This window comes from Bos javanicus, chromosome 12 (genome assembly GCF_032452875.1).
Source record: "Bos javanicus breed banteng chromosome 12, ARS-OSU_banteng_1.0, whole genome shotgun sequence".
NCBI lineage: Eukaryota > Metazoa > Chordata > Mammalia > Artiodactyla > Bovidae > Bos > Bos javanicus.
Window position 1 is genome coordinate 35,855,694 of NC_083879.1, and position 16,650 is coordinate 35,872,343.

General features: G+C 49.4%; 2 protein-coding genes across 7 annotated transcripts in view; both read right to left on the reverse strand.

Moving 5' to 3' along the window:
- IL17D (interleukin 17D) overlaps nucleotides 1–7,604 on the reverse strand; it is a 30,536-nt gene extending 22,932 nt beyond the window's left edge. The window contains exons 1-2 of the mRNA XM_061435005.1: nucleotides 7,495–7,604; nucleotides 6,745–7,040 (exon numbers count right to left, since the gene is read on the reverse strand). Of these exons, the coding sequence (XP_061290989.1) occupies nucleotides 6,745–7,040; nucleotides 7,495–7,509 (311 nt within the window). The 5' untranslated portion in view covers nucleotides 7,510–7,604. The remainder of the gene's footprint in view (nucleotides 1–6,744; nucleotides 7,041–7,494) is intronic.
- Nucleotides 7,605–8,472: 868 nt separating this feature from the next.
- IFT88 (intraflagellar transport 88) overlaps nucleotides 8,473–16,650 on the reverse strand; it is a 64,010-nt gene continuing 55,832 nt past the window's right edge. For 4 of the 6 annotated variants that reach the window (XM_061434997.1, XM_061434996.1, XM_061434995.1 and 1 more), the window contains 3 exons: nucleotides 15,846–15,912; nucleotides 12,518–12,628; nucleotides 8,473–12,299 (listed from right to left, as the gene is read on the reverse strand). In XM_061434997.1, the coding sequence (XP_061290981.1) occupies nucleotides 12,178–12,299; nucleotides 12,518–12,628; nucleotides 15,846–15,912 (300 nt within the window). In that variant the 3' untranslated portion in view covers nucleotides 8,473–12,177. The remainder of the gene's footprint in view (nucleotides 12,300–12,517; nucleotides 12,629–15,845; nucleotides 15,913–16,650) is intronic. The other 2 variants (XR_009740019.1, XR_009740020.1) reach the window with 2 other exon arrangements.

Consider the following 16,650-nt stretch of genomic DNA (forward strand, 5'->3'; position numbering starts at 1 on the left):
TGCACCTAAATGAACTAGAAAAAGTAAGAACAAAACCCAAAGTTAGTAGAAGGAAAGATAAAATCAGAGCAGAAATAAATGACACTGAGACAAAAAAAAAAATAAGAAAATAAAAAGATCAATAAAATTAAGAGTTGGCTCTTTGAAAAGATAAAGTTTATAAGTCTTTATCCAGAGTCATCAAAAGAGATTTTGGTTAAAACCAAAAATGAAAAAGGAAAAGTTACAATTGATACCACAGAAATACAAAGGATCATAAAAGACTATTACAAACAACTCTATAGCAATAAAATAGCAAAACTAGAAGAAAAGGACAAATTCCCAGAAATGTACAATCTCCCAAGACTTAACAAGGAAGAAACAGAAAATATGAACAGACCAGTAATCAAATTGAATCAATAACTTTAAAAAACACCCAACAAACAAAAGTGCAGAACCACATGGCTTCATGGGTGAATTCCAGCAACATTTAGAGAACAGTTGATCATTCTGAAGACTATTTAAAAAAAAAAAAAAACTGAGGGAAGAATGTATCTGAATTCATTCTACAAGGCCAGAATCACCTTGATACCAAAACTAGACAAGGATATCATACAAAAAAGAAAATTACAGGTCAACATCACTTGATGAACACATGCAAAAATCCTCAACAAAATATTACCACACTGATTCCAATAATACACTAAAAGGACCATACACCATGATCAAGTAGGATTATCCCAGGGATGCAAGGATTTTTTCAGTATCAATAAATCAATCAGTGTGATACACCACATTGACCAACTGAAGAATAAAAATCATATGATCATTTCAATAGATGCAGGAAAAAGCTTTGGATAAAATTCAAAATCCATTTATGGTTAAAAAAAAAAACAACGAAACTCTCCAGTCCTGGGTATAGAGGGAACATACCTCCACATATACTGAGAAAAATGGAGCTGGAAGAATCATACCCCCTGACTTCAGACTATACTACAAAGCTACAGTAGTCAAAACAGTATGGTGCTGGCAAAAAAAAAAGACATATTAGCTCAGACAGGATAGAAAGCCCAGAAATAAACCCACATACTTATGATCAATTAATCTACAACAAAGGAAGCAAGAATAAACAATGATAAAATGATAGTCTCTTCAGTAAGTGCTGGGAAAACTGGACAGCTGCATATAAAAGAATGAAATCAGAACATTCTCTAACCTCATACACAAAAATAAGCTCAAAATGGATTAAAGACCTAAATGTAAGGCTGGATACTATAAAATTCTTAAGAGAAAAACATAGGCAGAACACTCTTTGACATAAACTGCAGCAAGATCTTCTTGAATCCACCTCCTAGAGTAGTGGACACTAAAACAAAAACAAACAAATGGGACCAAATTAAACTTAAAAAGTTTTTGCACAACAAAGGAAACCATAAACAAAATGAAAAGACAACCCACTGAATGGGAGAAAATATTTGCAAATGAGGCGACCAACCAGGGATTCTACCTTTAAAATACACAAACAGTTCAGGCAGCTCAATATCAAAAAAGAAAAAAACAAAAACAAAAAAAACCACAACCCAATCAAAAAATGAGCAGAAGAACTAAATGGACATTTCTCCAAAGAAGACATACAGATGGGCAAAAAGCACATTAAAAAATGCTCTCAACATCTCTACTTTTTAGAGAAATGCAAATCAAAACTACAATGAGGTAACACCTCCTAAGAACAGCCATCAATAAAAAAGTCAACCAATAATAAATGCTAGAGAAGATGTTGGAGGGAATGCAAATTGGTGCAGCCATTATGGAAAACAGTATGCAGGAAACAGAGCTAACGTCTGATCCTGCAATCTCACTCCTGGGCATATATCCTGTCAAAAAACATAATTTGAAATAATACACGCATCCCAATGTTCAATGCAGCACTATTTACAATAGCTAAAACATGAAAGAAACCTAAATGTCCATCAACAGATGAACGGGTAAAGATGTGGTACATATATACAATGGAATATTACTCAACCATAAAAGAGAATGAAATAAAGCTATTTGCAGCAACATGGATGAACCTAGAGATTATCATAGTGAAGACAGAGATAGACAAATATATGACACCCCGTATATGTGGAAATCTATAAAAATGTAAAATGATCTTATTTACAAAACAGAAACAAAGTCACAGATGTAGAAAACAACCTTATGGTTACCAGGGGAAAGTGGGTATGTGTGTGTACACACACACACACATATAACTGAATCATTTTATGGTACACCTGGAGCACTACATTGTAAATTAACTATACTTCAATTAAAAAATTAAAAAAAAATAGAACTCTCACCTCTAAAACAGAGAGTTGATTTTCTAAAAAATGTGGAAAAGTAAAATTCAAGACAGAAAGAAAGAAAACAAGAATGCCCACTCTCACTACTTTTATTCAACATACTATTGGAAGTCCTAGCCACAGCAATCAGAAGAAAAAAAAATAAAAGGGATCCAAATTGGAAAGGAAGTAAAACTGTCACTGTTTGCAGATGACATGATACTACACATAGAAAATCCTAAAGATGCCACCAGAAAACTGCTACAGCTCATAAATGAATTCAGTAAATTTGTAGATAACAAAATTAATATAGAGAAATCTGTTGCATTTCTATACATTCACAACAAAAGGTCAGGCAGAACACTGACATAAATCATAGTGATATTTTTTCAATTCTTTTCTTAAGACAAAGGAAATGAAAGCAAAAATAAATAAATTTACAAGCTTTTGCACAGCAAAGAAAACTAATAACAAAGTGAAAAGTCAATCTACTGAATGGGAGAAGATACTTGCAACTGTTAAAACCAATAAAGAATTACTATCAAAAACATACAAACAACTCATACAACTCAATATAAAAAAAAAAATTAAAAAAGGGCAGAAGACTTGAATACCCATTTTTCCAAAGAAGATATATAGATGACCAACAAGCACATGAAAAGATGCTCAACACTTCTAATCAGGGAAATGCAAATCAAAACCACAAAGAGCTATCACCTCATACCTGTCAGAATGGCTATCATCAAAAAGATCACAAAAATCAAATGGTGGTGAGGATGTGGAGAAAAAGGAACCCTTGTGCACTGTGGGTGGGAGTGTAAATTGGTGCATCCTCTATGGAAAATTGTGCACATTCCTCAAAAAACCAACAATAGGGCTTCACTGTTAGCTCAGTGGTAAACAATGGTGGTAAACTGGTGTCAAACAAGAGACACCAGTTTGATCCCTGGTCCAGGAAGGTCCCACATGCCTCGCAACCACTAAGCTCATGCACCACAGCAACTGAGCCTATGTTCTAGAGCCTGGGGGGCCGCAATCACTGAAGCCGACGTGCCCTGGAGCCTGTACTCTGCAACAAGAGAAGTCACCACAATGAGAAACCTGTGTTTCAGTGCAAACTGAAACTGGAGAGCAGCCCCTGTTCGCTACAACTACAGAAAAAAGCCTGCACAGCAACGGAGGCCCAGCACAACCAAAAGTAAATAAATAATTTTTTAAAAACTAGAACTGTTATACCATATGATCCAGCAATTCCACTCCTGGATATAAATCTAGAAAAAATGAAAAACGATACATGTACCCAAAAATTCATAAAACATTGTTTACAATAGCCAAGACATGGAAGCAACCCAGGTGTCCATCAACAAGCAAATGGATAAAGACATGATAAATATATATAAGGGAATATTAGCCACAGAAAAAGAATGAAATTTTGCCACTTGCAGAACTGTGGACAGATCTGGAGGGTAATATTCAGAAAAAGACAAACACTGTTACCCTTTTGTATGTGACATCTTAAAAAAACAGAAAAGAAGCAATAAAACAAAACAGATACAAAGAGCAAACTAGTGGCTGGTTGCCAATGGGGAGAGGAAATCACGGAAGGACAAGGTAGGGATTTGAAACTGTCATAGTTACTCTCCAACTCTCTTCCATGGAAGCTGGACCAGTCACACCGACACTGGGTTGGGAGACCCTTTCCCCTCACACACCTACAGCCCCGCCTGATGAATGCCCCACGAGGAACGGTCTCTCGGCACAACACTACACCTGAAGGCAAGGTCTGTCCAGGACAGTCCACGGCCTCTGTCATCCTTTCATCACATCTTTTTCTTGGTTTGTAAGCACTCTTTATAAAACAAGCTCTTTGTCACATGGATTTTGTACCATATTTTCTTCCAGTTTGCCGCTGTATTTTTTTTTCAATTTTGCCAAGAAGAAATGGCAGATAATTATGCAATTAAATGTATCGATCTCCTCTTTTGTGACTTTGGGGGTCTCTTGTATAATGTCCTTTGTTGCTCAGTCGTGTCCAACTCTTTGCCACTCCATGCAGCCCAACAAGCTACTCTGTTCATGGGATTCTCCAGCCAGGAATCTGGACAGGGTTGCCATTCCCTCCTTCAGGGGATCTTGCCGACCCAAGGATGGAAGCCAGGTCTCCGGTACTGGCTGGCAGATTCACCATCACCTAGCAACCAGGGAAGCCCATTAGAGGACTGGAAACTACTAAACAGGCCTTCTCCACTGAAGAGTATGAATATAATTGACCGCTCTTTATGTGTTTTTGTGGTTTATTCTTCCCACTTAAGTCTTTGAGTCATCTGGAACTCATTTTCATACAGGGGTGAGATCCAATTGCATCTTTTACAAGCTGGTTACACAGTCCCAACACCATTTATCAAATGACCTGTCTCTCCCTTAAAGACACTGAAAGCTACCTTATAGTCCAAGTTTCTATTTCAAAGCCTACCTTATTCCCATAAAGTGGTCTTTTCTGTGCCTTTCTGGTCTGGCAAGTAGTGGCTTCATCCAGTTCCCTTTGTTCTAGCCTTAAACACCACTCTGAGTCTGAGCTGACTCCACACAGGTAAGGCCACTATTCTGCTCAAGACCTGCCAGGCAAGAACACCTAAGAAGCCACCCCGCCATCCACAGCTTAGAATAGGTTCTTGGCTGCCACGTGCACGACTTTTTCTAATCTTCACAGAAACTCAGGAGGTCGGGAGGCAATCCGAGGTTGGGGCGGAGAGGGGTCCCCCAGCAGCCAGCCACCGGCAGCCCAGGCCCCGCCCAGAAGCCAACCCCCTGCAGAAGGTAGGGCCGGCTGCCACTTCCTCATAAGATGCACTCTCACCGGCCTCGAGACCCGTGAAAACCACACAGGTGTAACTCCTGCTCCTTGGCAGCACCCAGGACACTGGCTGCTGTTCTCAACAATCATCTCTCTCCTCCGAGGCCTCCCTCTCTGGCCGGGGATTCCCCTGGGGAGACAGGGGCTAGGTCTCCACACACACACCCTCATGCCCCCAACCCCCAGTCTCAGGGATGAGAACCAGCAGGCCCAGCTCTGAAAACTCATGTCTTCGCAAACAAGCTGTTCCTCGTGCTGCTGCTAGAAGACACTGCAAGACAGATGCGTGGCAAACACGCCCCTCATGGTCCCATGGTCACCGGGCCTCACCTGGCCTGAGAAGCAGCTACCCGCCTGCAGAGAGGAGTGTGTTGTCCACGATGACACTTGGCACACAAAGGGTGTACAGGAGGCTACACGAAGGGGGGCCGGACAAGAACCCACCCTCGGGCCCTGGGCGTGGTGGGAGGAGGAGGGAAGGCAGAGACCAACGCCAGGATGAGTCCTAAGAGTATCAGAACGAGCAGAAGCAGGGAGCAAGGGGAGGCGGGAAGGTGGGGCTGAGACCAGGGAAGCAGCCTGGGGTTCTTTACGGGTTCCCTGCACACAAACCCCAGCGTGGATGTCTGTCCTGAGCCCCTACCTCCGGCAATAGCCATCCTCCACTCAGCCTGGTCAGTTTCACTTCCTGAAGCAAGGCTGTTCGAACTGGTCCTGCCCTCACCTCCTCTACGCCCCAGTTCGAGTATCCGTGTTCTCTTCCAGTTTACCCTGCTCAAGGACAGCTTCCTTGAATGAAAAACACCCTCAAGGATAAATATCAACTTTGCAACCCTGCTAAAGTCAAACCTAGGCCTGTGCTCCCACCACACACATGCACACCCGCACAAGCACATATATATACAGGCCTGGGTCCCTCACTCTCCTCCTTTCCTCCGGGTCACCCCTTCCCTTTCTCGAGGCTTCGGAGTGAAGGCTCCCCCGCCTTGTGCAGTCTATGAGGGCCTTGGCACGGGGATGGCGGGGAAAGAAGGGGACAGTCACACGTGTGCTGACACTGCAGCCACAATGGCCCTGTATGCACGCTGCTCCTTTCCTCCGAGATGACCGACCTCTTGAGAAACTATGGAAAGATTTCCAACCTCCAAAGTGCCCGGCGCCGCGCGCATCCTCACCCCGCCAACCACGGCATGCTCAGCTCCTTTCCTCCCACCTCAGTTACTCTCTGGTGACCCCCACCGCCCCTACCGTCGGCCACGGCTAGAAGACTCGGAAGATGCGTTACTGAGATCCAATGTCCAGCTGTCCCTGGACGGGCACAGGCACCCGGAAAACATCTGCAAGACCCGCACGGGCCGACGGTACAAAGCCCTGTAACAAAAGCCCACCCGGCTCGGTCCCCCGTGGATTCCACTTAACCACGTACCTGGCAAAGAGCAGGTGCTCAAGAAACCCTGGGGCGTCTGGCAGAACTACGAATTCCCCGGAGGACGCGGTCCCCTCAGAGGAAGGTGCAGGGCCTCTGCGGGAAGGCCTGCTCCGAGTCCGGGCCCCTGGCGCCCCCCGCCCTCCCGGCGCCCCTCTCACCTGTAGGCCCAGGGCGACACGCTGCGCAGGTTGGTGGGCGGCCGGAAGCGGCGGTCGGCGGGCCTGCCCCCGGCCGGGCAGCTGGCGTTGCGCGCCTGCTCGCGCGGGCCCAGCTGCAGCGTGTGGTGGAAGGCGCCGAGCACGCCGGCCGCCAGTCGCCCGTACAGCTGCTCCAGGAGCTCCTCGGGCCGGTCCGCGCAGCCCCGCGCCCGTGCTGGCCGCCGGCCCGCCTTCGGGGCGCCCCCCGCCCGGCCCGGCGACAGCGCCAGCAGGACACCGGCCACCAACGCCCAGACCTGCGGGACAGGCCGCGCTCAGCGCCGCGCGCAGGAGGGGCCCGCACCCCCGGTCTCCCGCGCCCCCCATCCCGGGTCCCCGCCCCGCGCCCTCCGCCTCTGGGGCCCCGTCCCGCGCCCCACCCCTGGGCCCCGCGCCCCCGCCCGGAGGATGGGTGCGGACCACGCCGGGCCCCGCGCGCCCTCCCCGCCCGTGCGCCGTCCTCGGGGACCCCGCGGCCCTGCCCCGCGCCGGCCCACGCGCCCCTCGCCGCCGCCGCCCCGAGCCGGGGTCCGCGCGGAGCGCGGGTGTGCGGTGCGCGTGTGCGTGTGCCGGCCGGGCTGCTGCGCCGCGGGCTGCGAGTGCCTGTGACGGCGCCCGGGCCCCTCGGCGGCCCCCGCGTGTCCGAGGCGCGCGGACCCCACGAGCCGCCCGGGCCCGGGACTGAGTCGAGCGCTCGCACCGCGCACTCACCGGCGGCCCCAGCATTGCCGCGAAGTGGCTCCGGTGGTCGCGGAGGCGCGGACACGTCCGAGCGGAGCCGCGCGGCGCGGCGCGAGCGGAAGGAGGCGCCTCGGCTGGAAGGGAAGTCAGAGGGTCCGGCCGCGCGGGAAGAGCCCCGGGACGACGGGCACCTGGAGAGGAGCGCGCGGGCCTGGAGGCAGCCTGTCTCACCACGCCTTCCTGAGGGACTGGAGACTTAAGTGTTCCGAACCGGGTGGGGAAGCGGCCGTTTGTCCTTCCCCCAAACGCCCAGGAAACGGCCCTTCTCTGCACCCACCCCCGCCCCCCAGCAGCTCAGAAAACCGAGCACCAAACACCCGACCCAGACTGCCCTTTTGTGGCTGGAAACCGGCACCTTTGGGTGTCTGGACGCCTGCTCCTGAAGCCGGGACTCTACGCACGAGCAGTGGTGTGAAATAAGACCGATTCTTTGTAAATAAAGACAATATACTTACCTGGAGGGATTCTACTTCAAGAACAACCAAACGCGCTCGCTCGTTATATAAATCTACCTTAATGCTTTTAGGTGGCGGCCTGGTGAATACGGTCATTTCACAGCAGTTATACTTCGCCAATAAAAACACAAGAATGATAAGAGCTGAAAGGTTTCCGAAGGTACAGAAAATACACGATTTATGGTTCCTTGAACGGTTTCTAGCTTTGGTATTTGCCTTGTAAATCATTGGTGAAAACACATTTCAGTTATGCTGTGTAGAAAAACAACACTTTTGTATGCCTTGAATACCCTATAACTGAAGAGGAATCGCCCTATCTACTGCTAAAAAGCCCACAGAAATTGCCAATTTAAGCAATTAACAGCTTGGTGAGTAAACGTTCCTTTTGAGGCTACTTTTTTGACTAGTAGATAAATTGTGTTGTTTCCTTTACGGTAAAATGGGAATAAACATAGCAATGCACAAGCATATTGTTTGTGGGTTGTTTTTCCCCCCCCCCGCCCCAATTTGGTAAAGGTGTGGGAATACTTTGAAAGGTAAGGCGGTACAGACGACTGTTCCCTCTGCATTATTCAACGAAATACCTTCCACTGTCTGATAACTCGGCAACTTCTCTCTCCTCCCTTGTTACTTGGAAACGAAAATATTTATTTTCCAACAGTTTTCATTTTGTGAAAGGTCATAAACACTGAACATGCTCGCCCACTTGACAGAACATACAATTAGTCTTTTTGATACTAAACAAAGTTGAGATTCTCTTCTAACAGATGCAAAATCCAGTAGTCAGTACCCTCAGATCAGAACATACTTATGAAGTGAACATACTTATGAAATAAACATGTTAACAGTTCAAATCCCACCTTAAGACAAGTGAGAAAAAGGGAAGGAAGTTCTCAAAAGCCCAGCCCTCCATCTAGGCACCCAGAGCCACTGTGGGGGCAGCTGTTTCCACTCACCTTCTGGGTCAGGGCAGACCAGAACTCCTTCCCTCCTGTGAAGGTCAGCGCCTCTTCCTCTGCCGTGTCCTCTGTCAGCACCTGGATGTCCCACCCCTGCTCTTCACTCCCCACCTTGGACACCTGAGGAGTCTTTCAAAACTGGCCTCCAAGTAGCTACCCCGGCTCCACCCACCGTTCCCCATCAGGTCTCAGGTACTGGAGCGTGTGGAGGCCCATCCCTCTCCCCCGCCTTGCCCCTTGCACACACACCCCACCCCCCACCTCCAGGTATGATCATTGTGGATACCGGTTCCCAGTGCAGCCTGTGACTCACCTCAGGCACTAGCACTTTCTTCCCTCATCTTCTGCAATTCTCTGACCTCTGACCTTGCCTCTTCACCATTCCTTCCCACCCCAACAAGTCCTGGTGTCCTCCCCGCACCGTTCAACAGTTACCCCAGTCCCTTGATCCTTTTTAGCTACTCTGTTCAGTTCACACAGCTGGCTGACCACACACAGCTGTTTATGCCACATACCTGAGGCCTCCACCCACACCCCTGTGCATCACACTTCCCGACTCACGGTCTCTTTTCCCAAGATAACTTGCTTCCATGTCTGGCCTCGGATCTTTGCTCCCCTTCACCTCCATGCCCCGGGCTCTACACACTTCTTACTCGTGCTGCTTCCAGCCCTCCCATGACCTAACACCCACAAATTTCTGCTGTTCTCCCCCGGGAATTAGAGCAGCAGCCCTGGCCTGGGGTGACCAACGGCCTTCCCCCTGGAACGCCCACCTCCATAAAAGGCAACACCAGCAGCCGCTCAGCTCCTCAGCAGCAAGTGGCCATCAGCCTCCCTTCTGGGCTTCCCTCATCAGGACTTGGGTGTGCCTTTCTCTCACTTGTCAGGGCTGCACTGAACTGTCAACATGTTTATTTCATTAAGTATGTGGTGGTGTTTAGTCGCTCAGTTGTGTCCAATTCTTTGCGACCCCTTCCTCTGTCCATGGATTCTCCAGGGAAGAACACGAGTGGGTTGCCAGTTCCTTCTCCAGAGGATCCTTCTAACCCAGGGATTGAACCCAAGTCTCCTGCACGGGCACGCTCCACTTCCTAAACATGGGCTGAATTGGACCAATCCCAACAGCTCTCACTCCCAGAACAAGGCCAGCCCAGTGACCTCTCACCCAGGCCTCTGCGAGTGGTCCCCTCCCCCATCCCCATGACACCAGTGGGGTCACTTTCTAGAAGATAAATCAAGTCACATCACTCACCTTCCTCTCTGCTGTTGCTAGAAAAGACCTACTCCTGCCTCCCTGGTGGACAGCAGCTCCTTGCCCGCTCCCGAGCACACTGCACCCACCACATCTAGCCCTAGACACTCTAGCTCTCTGCCCCCAACACCCCCAGATCCTCCTGCTTGTGGGTTAGCACCTGCTCCTCCTGCCCAGGGCACTGCTGCCCTTGAATCATCACCTGGTACTGATACAAACGCCTCTCCCAGAGGGGTTCCCGGATCATCTCCTCCACCATCAACACTCTCCTGATGCGCCTTCATTTCATCTTCTGACTGCCCTCATCAGAGCTGTGGTGTTCCCAGTAGTCACGCGTGGATATGAGAGCTGGACCATAAAGAAGGCTGAGTGCTGAAGAACAGATGCTTTTGAAGTGTGGTATTGGAGAAGACTCTTGAGAGTCCCTTGGACTGCAAGGAGATCCAACCAGTCAATCCTGAAGGAGATCAGTCCTAAATAGTCATTGGAAGGACTGATGCTGAAGCTGAAACTCCAGTATTTTGGCCACCTGATGCGAAGAACTGACTTATTGGAAAAGACCCTGATGCTGACAAAGATTGAGGGCAGGGGGTGGCAGAGGATAAGATGGTTGGATGGCATCACAGACTCAATGGACATGAGTTTGAGTAAGCTTCAGGAGTTGGTGATGGACAGGGAAGCCTGGCATGCTGCAGTCCATGGGGTCACAGAGTCAGACATGACTGAGTGACTGAAGAGCAACTGCCCTAGAGCCCACTAAAACTACATTCACTATCTGTCTCCCCGGCCAGAATTTAAGCTCTTTGAGGACTGGGTGGTGTTGTCTTGGTCATGACAGTGTCCTCAGATTCTCCCACACACCAGACATCTCATGTATTTGCTGAACACCTGCCCCATTGGGTCACGACCTTTTTAGGGAGCAGGGAACGTGCTCTAATTAGGTGTTTCTCTCCTGCACCTAACAGAAATGTGCACACGGCAGAAACAAAATGAGACAGATGGGCCCTCCTCTCATGAGGTGTCACAGACAAGCCACTTCTCCTGACTGCCCACCAGTGCAAGTCCACAGGACACGGCCAACCAGTCAGGTGCACTGCGGAGGACGCAGGCAGTCCTGGCCTTGACCCCGCACCCAGAGTCCTGCTGGGGAAGGCCCCTTGAGGCTGCCATTGCTCGGGTGGTTGGTGCTATGAGGCTGCAGGAGGAGGCGATTACAGAAAAGATTGAGAGGCTCAAGATCTGGTATTTCCTGTCACTGCACCTTCCTGCCTTCAAGACACAACTGCTTCACTATGCTGGAGCCCCCACCAGGCAAAACTTCCAGACTCAGTCCCCAAACACCAAGCAAGTTTGGTTGAACAACAACTCATCAAGGGTATATCTGAGCACAGTATTTTTCAAGCCACAAACCATTAAGTCAATACTGTGCTTTCACTAATACTGTCTAAGAAATTACAGAAAAGAGCAGCACATACCTCAGTAATTAGGATACTTACGTGGGTGTGGGTGCCAGGTAGTGCTGCAAGATTTACTTCTTGTCCAAATTTCATTGTTACTGTTGTTTAGTCACTCAGTTGTGTCCGACTCTTTGTGACCCCTTCCTCTGTCCATGGATTCTCCAGGCAAGAATACTGGAGTGGGTTGTTAGTTCCATCTCCAGAGGATCTTCCTGATCCAGGGATTGGACCTGAGTCTCCTGCCTTGCAGGCAGATTCTCTACCACTGAACCACTAGGGAAGAAGATTTACTTCCTACTGTGGATCAGTGTGTTCAAAAGGGTAAGTCAGTCGCTGGCCTAAGTGTTATTTTCACGTTTTTATTCCATTAAAAACAAAACCTAAACCCATAACTCATAGAACAGAATACACTTATTAAAAGTTTGGACAGTGTGCAAAATTAAAGTTTGGATATTTAATCCAAAGTTCAACATGAGTATAATCTTGTAAGGTGACTTCTTTCCTTTAATAAATAACACATTAAAATTATACTATTCCGGAAGCAAATCATCTCCTAACTCTTCATCAGCAAAATCATCCTCTTCCATTCTCTTTTTGGCTGCAGTTTTGGGTCTTTCTATTTGAGGGCCAAGCGGATCCACATAGAAGGCGTCTGGGTTTCAGAGCAGATGGTGACATTAGAGGAACAGGAAAAACAGCAAATGTAGAACCGGTTAGACTCACTGTCAACAGTAAGCAACCCAAAGTGAGCAGGAATGCCTCCCAAGTCACAAGAAGCTTTGTCTGTGTTGCAGAAATTCCTACTGACCCCCAGGAGGACGTGTCTGCCCCTCCGCCATCCCGGCAGACCCACGGGCCAGGGGCACTCACCTGGCTCCTTGTTGCTGCTGCTCTCATAAGGCTCGTCTGTGCCAGGCAGTGCTCGAAGCTGGGCACTCAGTCGCTCGCCTTTGCTGCCAGCGCTACAGTTCTGGCCACTGTCTGGAAACGGAAACAACAGGTGTTGAACATGCCGGGGGAACACCACACTGCATTATGAATCTTACAGTAGAGTTATCTGCCAAAAAACAGGCTGGTTGTTTCATCTGACACCCAGTTTCCAAGGGATGTAATTCTTGTCTTCTGAAATTTTTAAGAAATTCCTTGGTGGGAACCTCTACTATAGTCAGAGCATCACTTGAGTAGTCTTTACATGGCTCACATCCTACCGGATGCTGCAAACACTGGCGAAGGTCTCCCAGTTTGGGGGCAGGGGCTGGGCCACCACCTGTGTGCAGCCTGGGAGCCACCGCAGCCTCACAGCCTCAGTGGGCTAGGAGGCCACAGACTCTCACTGGGTGGCCATGGGTCTGAAAAGTGGCAGCAGTGACCTCTCACCCACACAAGGTCGTTCCTGTAAAACACAGCAGCGGTTTTCCGGGTGTGGCCCTGGGACCACCACAGCTGGGACTGGGTCAGAAACACAAAGTCCCAGGCCCATCACTGGCCAGTTCAGAGAGGCTGGGGTTGGATCTGTTTTAACCAGCCTTCCCAGTGACTCTGATACACGATAAAACCTGAGGACCCCTCGTGAGGAAGGGCACTGAGGTTTATAAAACAAATTATTGAGAAATAAGGCTACAATGAGACCAGTCTGATGCACAAAAAAGAACCATTTTCAAAGGCCCTCAAACATTTCAAAAAGAGTAATTTTGTACAAACTAATAATTCTGATTATATGTTCCCTATGGTCCTCTCTCCTAGGCAACACTTTAAAAGTCCAGTTGTAGGCATGGCATTTATTTCAACACACTACACTTAAACCAGCTCAGGTCTGGCCTCAACTGGACTCATGAAGAAACCCCTTTCCCCTTTGTGAACTGTGATTCTCACCCAGACAGAAGCGCCAGAGATGTCCACACTGAGACGTGAACACGCATCACTGGGTCTCCCGGGACAGAAGTGGAAGTGGTAGGACTGGGCACCCTTTAACACGCAGGCTGTGCTGTTTCTCAGTGAGCAAGTGAGGGTAGGGGACGCTGCTTAAGGTGGGCCATGTCCACGGGGGCCCCATGGTGCTGTAGGAGGGGCCCAGGAGGTGAAGTGGGGAGGAATCCAAGTGGTGCCACAGCCTGGTAGACTCAGACCCCAAAGCCAGGGAGAGCCTGGCCCCGGGCTTGAGAGAACTGGAGGCAGAGGCACTGACAGGCAGGCTCCAGGATAGTGTGGGGGCCTGGGGAGGAGGTGGGGCCATCAATGATGACAGGAAACCAGGAACAAAAAGGCAAGTGTTGGGAGAGAGAAGCAAGAGAGCTGGGTGCCACCCCAGGGCCAGGCCTTGACACCTGGCCCATCGGGAAGCCCAGCTTCAGCTCCCAGAAGCTGTTTGTGCACCAGGACTGCCTGTTTGTGTTGGGCTGACATGAGCTGGATGAGAGAAGGGAAAATTTGCTAAGAAATAGCAGCAGCAGCAGCAGCAGCGGGGAGGCCCCCAGGAGGCCCCTCTCCGCACAGCTGTGGCCCTTCTCGGCCTAAGGCAGAATCCCAGGGCCTGGGGACACTCTCTGAGGCTGGACACTGCCCTCTGGGCTCTGGCTCAGCTTCAGCAGCTCTCAGGACACCTGGCTAGGGGGGCCGGAGCTTCCAAAGTGGACTTTAAACGTGAGGCCTTCTAGGGGCCTCAGCCACACTGCACAAGCCCATGACGACCTGGGAAGGCAGTTTGGTGGTGGGTTTGGGAGGAACCGATTGCTTACTCTGAACCGAGGACTTCTAGAGGGAAGCGTAGGATCCTGAACTTCAGTAAAGAACTGATGCTCCCCTAGGGTTATTCCTTAAAGGGACACCCAATTCAAATGTGCTCATAGCCCGGGAGTTTGCCTCCTAAGAGCAGGGGAGTGGGAGCAGAGGGCTGCTGGGGCCCTTCCTAGGATCTTCTCATGGATGCACAGGCTGATCCACAGTTTCCCGGCCACTGAGAACTGTTGGTGCATGCAGGCCCATGTTCCTCATCTACAAGCCCAATTCCAAACGGCGCTAAAGCAGGTTTCTGGGGGGAACACAGCTTCATGTCAAGAATAAAACCTGCCTTGACCTGAAGCTATCCCAGGCCATAATTTATCCTCAGTGTGAACATTCCCATTTCACTGAAATAATGAGATGTCACCTGATACTGAGGTGATCCCCAGGGGTGTTACATAGCTGGAGTTCCCCTGGAGTAGTGGGGCTGCCCCTTGGGGCATCCAGGCGCCTGGCTGCCTGCAGTGGCTGCACACACCTGGGGAGCAAAGCCCTGCCCTCAAGGAGAGGCTGTCTGGGCTACGGCCCCGCTCCGCCAGGCAGTGCCCACAGTAGATCAGGGCTCGTGGGTCCTTCCAAGTCGATCCTGACTTCCTTGAGGGCAAGGGCCTTGTCTCATGTCGTTGGCACCCAGTGTGCAGCCAACAGTAATGAAGGAATGAAAGGAAGGCCTCCCTAAGCTGCAGGCCAGGCCTGCCTGCGTTGTGCCCCCTGGACCACAAGCAGACAACAGGATTAAGTCAGTCCTGTGTGCATGGCGGGGCTAAGTGTGGACACAACTTGGATCCCAATTTAGCACTTGGTTTTCTAATTAGTTTCCTTAAAACCACCCAACTTCCCCTAAATATAACTTCTACTATCCCCTGAAATAGAGAAAGAAGGTGGATTCTGTTGACGGGGAAAAGGGGGAGGAAAACATAACAAATCTTCTTATTAAGTAACGATGTCACAGAGCAGGAACTCAGGAGCAGCCCAAAGCAGCAGGGTTTGCGTGGCTGGTCCAGAGGCATGCTGCCCAGTGCCCAGGCTGGCACCACTTCTGCACTGACATGCAGAGGTCCATCAGCATCCTGTGAAACCCCTCCTTACAACAGCCATCTGAACACTGTGACACAGCAAACCTCACTGGTATGGACACTTGCGATGATCTACCCAACATGACCATTTACTCATCAATCAGCAGAAACAGGGCTGGTTACTTAACAACTAACACCTGCAAACACCTGTTCATAATATAGCAGGCTGATGCTTAGAAAAGTAACTTAAAGTAAGTGAGGTAAGTGACTAAAAGTGAAAGTAAGTGAGGTTTGCTGTATATAAAAAAACAAATAGGACGTTTCTGGATTGTTTCAAGGGGCTTGCAGAAGCCAGTGCACTAGGATCTGCCCACCCCGGCCTCTCCAGGGTCATGGACACTCACCACTGCCCGCACTCCCGTCTCTCCGGCCGCGGGGACACCCGCTGCTGTCCCGGCCAGATTTGATGCGCTAGAGCAAGAAGACCACATGTTAACAAGGACACGCTGGACACAAGTCCTGTTTCAGCGAAAATAAGAATATCCTGCAGGGACCACCATAGCCAAGCGTTGATTTATTGTTAAAACGCAGCCCCCAGGCCTGACTGGTCCTGCCTCCCAAACTGGGTTCACGTGACCTGCCCTGGAGCTGGTCCCACAGGAGGAAGGCCCAGCTGTCCTGGAAATGAGGTGGGAAACCTGGAGACCCCAGTCCCACTACACACACGGATGGCACTCGGGCTTAACAGGGCAGGGTCACCCATGCTTCTGCAAGTAACTTAAAAACCAAGTACTTTCCAGATGTGAAAGCTCAGATCTTAAACACAGCAGCTAAAAAGGTGGAGGGAGAAGGGGACTTGAGAGAGTGTTGTTTCTGCTTTAGCCCATGTGACAACACTGGACCAGAACTGTTTCAGGGGGAAAAGGACAGCAGAGCTTTGGAATTCACCTTCCACAGTAAACGCACTATTAAATCTCACAAACACCTAAGGTCTGCCCAACAGTCTACTTTCCTAGATATAAAGCACCCATAAGTCATAAGAATTATCTCCAAACTGTGACATTCTTAGGTTTCTTTCTGAATCTTATGGTTATTCTGTGTTTTGTTCAAGTTAGAATCTTTGAATTAATACTGAACCTGCCTCCAACACTGTCAGTTTCTTGTACGTATAAAGGTTTGTTGAGAGAAAACAGTATTCAGTGAATAGAA